The sequence below is a fragment of the Merops nubicus genome, unplaced genomic scaffold (genome assembly GCF_000691845.1).
Source record: "Merops nubicus isolate BGI_N331 unplaced genomic scaffold, ASM69184v1 scaffold22851, whole genome shotgun sequence".
In the NCBI taxonomy this organism is placed as follows: Eukaryota; Metazoa; Chordata; class Aves; order Coraciiformes; family Meropidae; genus Merops; species Merops nubicus.
In genome coordinates, this window is record NW_008590566.1 from 9,119 (window position 1) to 18,068 (window position 8,950).

An 8,950-nucleotide genomic window follows, 5' to 3' on the forward strand; every position below is an offset into this window, starting at 1 on the left:
GCCGAAACTTGGCCTTCAGCCCTTTCATTTGTGTTTCCATTTTTAAAACATACTGGAAATCCCTCTGAGTCCGCAGATTTAAAACTTCAATAGATTGGGACATATTCTGAACCTGTTAAAGAAGAACACTCTCTAAATGCACTTTTTGTTGCTTTACTTTTTTCCCTGGTTACGTAGTTAAATGTCAGGCACTAAAATGTGCTTACATTAATGCTTTAGTTGTAAGTCATTTATACCATAGCATAGTTTTAAATTCCATAACTGTGTGACAGTACAAAAATTGAGCAATGGGGCTATCAGGAGTTACCAGGACTATTTGAGTGTTTGGCAAATGTGCTAGAGCAAAGACTCTGTGAACTGAAATCCTCTTCTGGTAGGTAAACAGACAGCATGAAGGGATGTGTCTCCTTCTCTGTGTGCTGGTTCATCAATGTCCTCTCCCTGCACCTCATGCTATGGGCTCTGTCACAACCTGAAACTAAGTCCCTCCTAAAGTTCACAGAGGTTTAGGGAGATCTCATCTGTGAGGATCTGGCACTATACTAGTGCTATAGTGAATTTGCTATAGGTAGAAAGATACTGAAAGCTGTATGCTAAAAAATATATTTAAATCTATATTTTATGTTGCTTTCTGCTGCTGTTTGAACACTCTCTCAGGCCTCAGGTTCTGTACCACTAGCTGTGATAAAGTAACTGTACCTTAGTTACTTATACAGGGAACGCAGAACAATTGTTTGTGTTTTCATGGTTGCTGCATTTTTTCCATTGTTGATGAAAAATAACACTTCACTATCTTTACTATGTATGCAATAGTCGATAATACTGGAAATAAGAACTGGGTTGTTTGAGGAAAATTTGCACCACCAGAGAATGAATAAACAGTATTATTAGAGGAAAGACTAAATGAAAGAAAATAAGTGTTTCCTGTCAGTACAGTCTGCTTTGCAGATGCTGTCATGTCTATTTTGGAATTGTTGATAGACAAGGAATGACCTTCAAGACTCTCATATGATTGAAGCAGAAGTTGTAATTTAAATCTCACAGCAAGTAGCTAGTTTGAGGTGGGGTTTGTGACTGTTTTTACACAGAAAAATCAGTCCTGCCTTTAAGTGAGAGTTTTGGGAGGAGTGAACAAGAGAGAAGATGCAGCTGCCATTTGCTAGATAAGTGGCTTGAGTTGGGAAAGGTGTGATACAAGGAAAACAGACAAATAATGATCAGTGGTGAGAATATAGGTAGGGGATATACCCTGAAGAAATATTTTGAATAGATGCTTTTCAGTACTCTGTTATGTATTAAATTTAGAGAGAAAGGAGTGGATTTCCATGGAGAGTTTAGTGATCAAAAGGAGGACTCTGTTGGGGAGACTTACCTTCTCTAGCAGCTGTCGGAGCTGCCTGCTTTTGGCATCTCTGGAGCATAGGTTTTGTTCAGGTGCAACAACAGTGCAAATGCAACGGCCATCTGGATCCTGGGCTGAACTATAAACTTGCCACCCTTCCTTGGGGCTAATCTGAGTCTGTAACAACAAAAGAATAAAAATAAAGGGAAGAGAATGGATTTTGTTTGTTTGCAAAACCTTCGAATATTCTTGTTTATTTTTGCAGTATGTTTCCAGTGAAGTCCCTCCTAGTCGACGTTTATTAGCCTCTTAGCTAATTAGATGGGTGGTTTCACACGGTTTTGTCATATCTCACACCTCTGTAATAGTTCTCTAGAAGTGTCTAGCACACATTGTTTCTGGGGTGCATGAGAACAGTTTTATGCATGTGATTCAGCACAAACTAGCTGATGTAATTCCTTGCAGAGGGATGTTACAGTTTTTCGGCAGCAGAGACCAAACATGTTCTTTCAGCCTGAATGGCTTTTCCTTTAGACTAATGGCAACAACAAAGACAGAAAAGAACAAATAGAAAACCCTGAAGGGACAGCACTCTGTGCCGGGACTTGTGTGCTGGTGATTGGCTCAGGAGCAGTTTGGGATGTGGGTTAGCAGGTTTGCTCTTAAAGATGCAGCACACAGGAGACTGTTCTTCACTGACTTCCACTGCACATATACCAAAGGGAAGAGAGGTTTAATACTGGAAAGTGTCCCGTTAGATTAGGTGAAGTGAATGGGGGTCATGGCAAGCAAGGCACAATGCAGTTAAGACATTGCATGACCTTCACTGGCACAGGATGATTCTGGACACCTTTTCTTTTTAACAGCAACCATGACTGAGGAAAGCAAAAAACCACATTTGCTTGCAGAGCAGGCTGACACTGCACTGCATTTAAAATTGGTGTGATCCCCTGTGAGACTAGGTATCTGTCTGTTTAATAGGGTGTATAGAAATACACAATGTAAGAGTGAGAGAAAGCAATATAATTAGATGACTGAAAAGATTCAGGTGATGGAATTGAAACTACTGGACATAAGAATTTTTTTTTTTTTTTTTTACTTTCTTTTAAAACTGTAACTTAAAATTATTCATTATTCTTTCCTAACAATATAGTACTGACTACTGAGTTTCACACTATAGATGCTATTGGATGCTGTTAAAGTAAGTTTGGTCCGGATGCAGTTGGAATCAATTACTAGTTATATTATAAAATTGTACTCAGTGTTAACACAGAGTGTGATTATTTAAAGTGGAAGGCTTTGTTATTGATCTTTGCTGGCAGTTTAGTGCAGAGTAAGTTGCAGAGTTCCTCATCTCAGATGAGGTGCAATCTCTCTGTAGACTGAGGTTGAAAAAAAGCACAGACTGTTCACAACAGTGAGTCTTCTGACGAAGTCATTGAAGAGAGCAGTGACCTCTTCTACTGCGGAGTTAATTGAAAAATCACAATTGTGTTGTTCCTTTGTTTTGCAAAGCAAAATGAAGTGTCATAATGTAGAGGACTGGAAAAAGAGGATAGCTGAACCTGCCTTAGTGTTTGCTAGAAAGGTGTATCCAGAACTCAGGGCTAAACTATACTGCCTCTGTCGTGTTCTCTTCACTTTAACAATAAAAAGCTAAACAAAATTAAATCTGCAGAGACAATTTCAGTTGGTTTTGAGCAGTTACTAAAACTGAGAGCTTGAACAAGTGAAGCCTGTCAAGGTTGGTAATTCTTGTGAAATCTAAGCTCTGTTCGTTCCAGCAGTTTCCATGATTCTCTGAAGAACTTTTGTCCATACAGTTTTATCATTTAAGAGCTGGGAAACCAAATTTTTGTTGAAGTTTAGGAACCTAGAGTTTGTGATTATAATTTCTTTAGGGCAGAAATAATATGAGTTTATGAAAAAGTGTGATATTTGAGCAGTTTACCTGCTACATTTAGATTGGTAGCAATTGGTTTTACTGCATTCAGGTAAGTTGCCTACAGTGGAGAATGTACAAGATAACCAGGATCATGCTTCAGCCTGTAGTAAAGCCATTATAATCCAGGCTGTGTTATCAAAGGTACTTATATATTCTAGTGATGTCTTGAGTGCTTCTCCAGGCCTTATCTAACAAAAAAGCCCCAAATTTTATTGATGAACTAAGCAGATGTTTTCTTAGAGCACCTAACATACAGCTTGATTTTAAAAAGTAACTGTTACTTGGTAAGATATTTCTCACAGTGAGAGACTGTCGGACCCAATAAAAGTGCATGGTTATTTATTAATTTGGATGAGTAATTTGAGTGATCACAGAGAAAACCAAGCAGGTGTGTGTAGGTGTACTTTGCTGGTGGTTTTTTTGGTTATTTTTTTAGCTTTACATTTAATCCCTACCTCAAGAAGAAACTGCTGTGCTGAGCAGAAAAAGAGCTAGAAGGCACCTTACAGAAGTTACTGAATCTACCCTTGAAATGCAGGCTTACTGCTGACAGGCTTTAGTAAATAAACAAGGAAAGAAATAAAAAGTTGAGAACAGCAACAGTATAATAAATTATGCTTGTTCTTGAAAAGTTGGGGAACACAAAGGGGTCCCTACAAAGACCAATATTAACCATTGCCTTGGCAGGCTGCTGTGCTACAGACTCCACTTACCTCCAAAAGATTTATCTTCTCACTCTCACTTTTATATATTCTGATAAAATTGCTATAGTTACCTCTGTTGTTACTAGTGACAGGGCAAATGGCAGTACATGTTTCATATGGCTCTTTAAATATACACCGTATTTTTCTGTTTGCTTTGCCATTTCAATCCTGGGACTGGAACAGAGCTCAGAAGAGGAGGTCCTTTCCCCAACCCCACCTCCTTGTACAATTCTTCCAGCTGAAGTGAGGGAATTGGGAGTTTTTGTTCTTTTTTTTCCTGGTACAGTGTACAAAATATGTGCGCTGTGTATGTGCTAGGAGAGAACTTCTCAAGAAGTGCGTGTGCTGCACTGCTCACTGCACAAGCTGCCAGGGGAGAACTCCTGAGGGCAGTTAAAAACCAGCCAGTGATGGCCTCAGTATTAGTGAGCACATGGGACATAGTTTCTCAGCCAACATCGAAAAGTTTAGATAAAGGTAGCAGATTTGTGGTGCGTAGTTTTATTCAAAAAGAGCCTCACATGACTGCATTTCATACTTTTTCACTTGACAGATGTTGCCCAGCTCAGATAATCAGATTTTTATAATTGTTTCCCCAGCTCTACTGGCACTCCTGCAACCTCTCTTGAAAGACAGAACATGCAGACAACTCCAACTCAATGACTGCAAAGAGCATTGCTGGAATTACACTTAGGAGGCGTTTATATCAGCAGGGCTCTGTTGTAGCCAAGGGAAGCATGACAGTTTACATTACCTGGAATGTGAACATGTTCATACATATAAACACATATGTGTGCACAAACAGATATATATATCTATGTTATAATAACTAATGTGCATCTTGTAATTACTCAGATGCAACTTTAAACTTGAATTTAGATGTGACAGGGAACTTTATTTCTTGTAATATCATACTGCCATAAGAACTAGCAATATATTTTGTAGTTAAATGAGCACAAGTTACCTTTAAGGAAAATAAACTAGCTTTTCCTTGTCCTCTCACCTTCTTTGCTGCTCTAAAACACAACAGACTTATTTCTTTCAAGATCATTTAAAGTAGCACTATGTAAAGTCTAAATGCAGTGATTTTTCAACAGTAATGTTTTTCCTGCATGCATGCACTCAATTAATTAAATGTTGATTAGTAAATGCATCATTTTTAGTTACAAATAAAGCCCCACGTCCTGAGCATAGTGAACTACTGTACAAATAGTTAAATTTACATTTTATGTAACATACTCTTATGTAAACATCTGATTGCAGTTACACAAAAAGATACACAAAGAAAGTGTTTTACTAAACATTTTGGAAAATGGAGTTCTAGTTTAATTTAGGAATGCCAGTCTAGTGTTCCCTCTTGTCCAATTGAAGTATTACTCTAATTTTTTAGGCTTCTCATGAGTAGTTAATCACAGCTTTTCTGTAGGTCTTCATTAACAAAGGCTGCTGAATATGAGCATCAATGATACAGTGATATTTGTGTAATTTGTATTATTCCCCTATCAGCCTTTCTTAAATTCTGATACCAAACCTCCTAGCACCGATTTAATTTTATTTCTAACATCTATTTAGTTGGTTAGCTGTAGTCGGATTATACAACGTTATTCAGACGAAAAGAAACCTACTGCCTGATATTTGTTTTTTTTTCCCCTTAATAATGCAATACATTTTTCTGGAGCAGTAAACCCAGGAAAAAAAGTCTAGACAAACGAAATTACATTGCCACACTATTTTTAGCATTTCATGCTCAAGATGAAGGCATTTCTTCTTAAATATTTAAGGATACTATTTTAAATCCTTTTCCTTTCGTAGTAACATCACAACATGCTCACCAGTGTGCAGTTTTATGATGCCCAAAGAGAAGCATGCATTAAGTGATGATAGGAAGATTAGTAGCTTAAAATGAGATTTACGAGGTAACAAACTAAGCTTTTGCGGGCTCTTAAATACTACTTCAGCATTCAGATGGCTTGCAACACATCACAGCTACTTACTAGCGTATCTGAAGTGGTTATTCTGGTGGTATTTAGTCCTACCAGAGACGGGAGAGTTTGGGACATCCAGTTAGAGATGATTGCCATGGTACTAAGAACAGCACCAAGCTTCAGCAGTGGAGGACTCATTGCTGTGCAGCTAATGAGTTTTCATAGTGGCTGATTATCATCCCAGTGCAGGCTGGTGGTGAGAGGCGTGACTGCAGCACACAACAGCCACAGCATGAAAGGAGATCAAGCTACCCAGATTTAATCATCCATTAAAAATGCTCATATCCTTACGTGCCCTCTGTCTTTCTGGTCTGACTAACAAATACTTCTGACTGTCTTATACTGACCACTAAACAGTCCTTTCTAGGCTAAAAATCACTGCAGCTTCCAGTGGGAGATGGTGTGGGTGAATTACTTCTTTAGAGGTACTTAATTAGTTCAGTCCTTGCAGAGCGGTATGTGCTCTCGGCTGAAATGCAAAAGCCCAGTCACAAACCCAAACACAAATAACCCCCCTTCTCCCCATCACTCCTTTGGTAGAAAGATGCTGAGGTCTGTTTCTAAATATGATGCTGTACTTGTCCAGGTGGATGGGGAAGGGGCAGAACTCTCAGCCTGCCCATGAAAACACCAAAAACCTTTCTCAGCCTTCCCTGATTTACTGATCTCACGTAAATAACAAACATCAGTGACGTTATAATTTGAACATTTCATTATTATGTTATTTATTGTTCATAAAAGAACATCAAAGATGTAAAAATTCACATTTCTTAGTGTTCTTGTTAGTTGGCAAATTTTTTACACTGAGAGCTACTGCATTACGCATTACATCCTGTGCTGGTTGACTCACTGTGACTTCACTGCTGCTTAGATGGGAACAGAAGACAAATTGTGGGTTGCTCATGTTACATTTTGAGGCCTCTTTTGGGTCTAATCTGCTGTTTTCTAGTGCTGTGGAATGATCTCCTGGTTCATTACCTATTTTTTCTTTTTTTCATAAATTCAGCAAGTGTAGGGGGAAAGAGAAAAAAAAAAAAAAAAAGACAGGGAAAAAACAGTATAGAAATCATTGTGCCCCTGGGGTACTTTTTAAAGAATTATTTTAAAAAGAAATGCAGAGCAAGGATTTCTAACAGCATTTATTTTAGAGAGAACTTGCTTAAAAGTTGCTTAAAAGTTTGTAGAGAGAAAAACTACTGTATTTTTCAGAGAGGCAATTATGGACTTTGTTTCTGAATTTGCTTCCAAAAGACTGTACTTTTGTTATGGAATTTGAGTAATTTGTATGAAGGAGACCTGTAGTGGAACTGAAGGTATGTGTTTTTATAGGAGTGTGTGATCACAAATGCATTTATTCACTTTACTGTAACCCTGCAAACAGTTTTTTGAGTTCTCAGAGCTCATACACCCAACTCAGGCCAGACTTTGCCTTTCCAACATTCATTCAGAATTCTTTCAATGAATCACTGCAGTTTAATGAAGACACATGGAAAATTATTTTTTTTTTTTAAAAGAAATTAACACATTGACAGCTATTATGCAATCTTACAAAGAGTCTTCTAGCAATAGAATACAGTCTACATATCCAGGTATTAAATGTTTTCTGGGAATGATACAGTAAGGTGAGCTCTAAAATGTTTCAAATACTCAAAAACACTGAAGGAGATGCTTTTGAAAACAGTGAAAGATGATGAGTTTCCTTATATACAATTTCTGCACAAAAAAATATTTTTTTTTTTCCTGGTTTCTTAGTGTATATAAATATACATTGAAGTAAGAGACCTAATTATGAAAATGATAATTAAATTCTAAAGATGCTGTAGTTTTTTTTAGCTATAGCATGTTGAATGCACACACTTGTTTGCATGCATTTTCACTTACTATATATATTTTGTCTGATAGATACCAAAAATCCTGGGGCAAAGTAACACACAAGGGCTGTTTTCTCCAGGGGACTTGGATTGCTTTCAAACTATGAACTGATAGTTGATGATACTGATGTCTGAATAAGAAAATAGGACTTTGCTCTCTTCTGAAAAAAGGACCCCATTAAAAAAATACAGCGCTGGATCAGTCTCCTTGATCTATTTACCTCCTTTCTCTAGCATTGATCAGCAGTGGATGCTTAAGAGAAGAGTGTTAGAACAGGCATATAGCAATATTTTTCTTGGTGTGACCTTCCAGCAAAATGTTGTCCTTACAGGGCCAGAGGTTGTAACTTTGTGTTCAATAGTCTTTCATGATACTTTCTTCCAGTAATTTCTCAAGTAACTTTTTAACTGCTGTGTACTTCCAGGAGGCACATCTGCTGACATGCAGCTCCATAGTTTAGTTATGTTCTGTGTGAAAAACATACTAGAAAACATGATTAGACTGCAAATTTGAGAAAATGCCGTATTCAATCCAAATCTGCAATTTTCCCTTGAAAAACCTTTTTTTTTTTTTTTTTTTAAATTGTAACCTTCCTGTGCTTTCAAAAACCAGAATTGCTTTCAGCTACTTAATAGAAAAAAACCTTTATCAATGTATCTTTATACTGCAAATATGCTAATCAAGCCCAAGAAGCAAATCAGTCTTGCTAAATCTCATAAAACTGTTGATACTTTTGGAGAGCCAATGGTGACTCTACTTTCGGTTGTTCTATGGACTCCACAGGAATCAGTAGCAGCACTAGGCTTCATAAATCAACTTTTGTGGTGGAGTTTGTGCTTTTCCTCTGGGGTGTCTTCCAGGAACTTGGCCTCCTGCTTGCCCAGAGTAAGCAACTACTGCAATCCACTGGCTCCAGCCAGGCACTGGGGTTTCCTTGCTATGAAAACCAGAGTGTAAAGATGGATGTTATTTGGCACGTTTCAGACCACTATGGGCTTGTGGTGGTATGGGATGTGCTGCTGGAACCAGAGCTTCAGAAGCACTCCTGAATCTCACAGTTCTGTAATGGCAGCTGTTTTACTCATTATATTTTCTGTATTTT

The 8,950-nt window shown here is 37.8% G+C and overlaps 1 protein-coding gene across 1 annotated transcript in view; it reads right to left on the reverse strand.

Annotated features, from left to right (window-relative positions):
• Positions 1-6,114, reverse strand: part of LOC103782241 (noelin-3-like) — a gene marked incomplete at its 3' end in the record, with an annotated part of 10,237 nt that extends 4,123 nt beyond the window's left edge. The window contains 3 exon segments of the mRNA XM_008949997.1: positions 1-112; positions 1,373-1,519; positions 5,986-6,114. The exon segment at positions 1-112 is cut by the window's left edge and continues 14 nt beyond it. Coding sequence (XP_008948245.1) covers positions 1-112; positions 1,373-1,519; positions 5,986-6,114 — 388 coding nt within the window.
• Between the last annotated feature and the right edge of the window lie 2,836 nt (positions 6,115-8,950).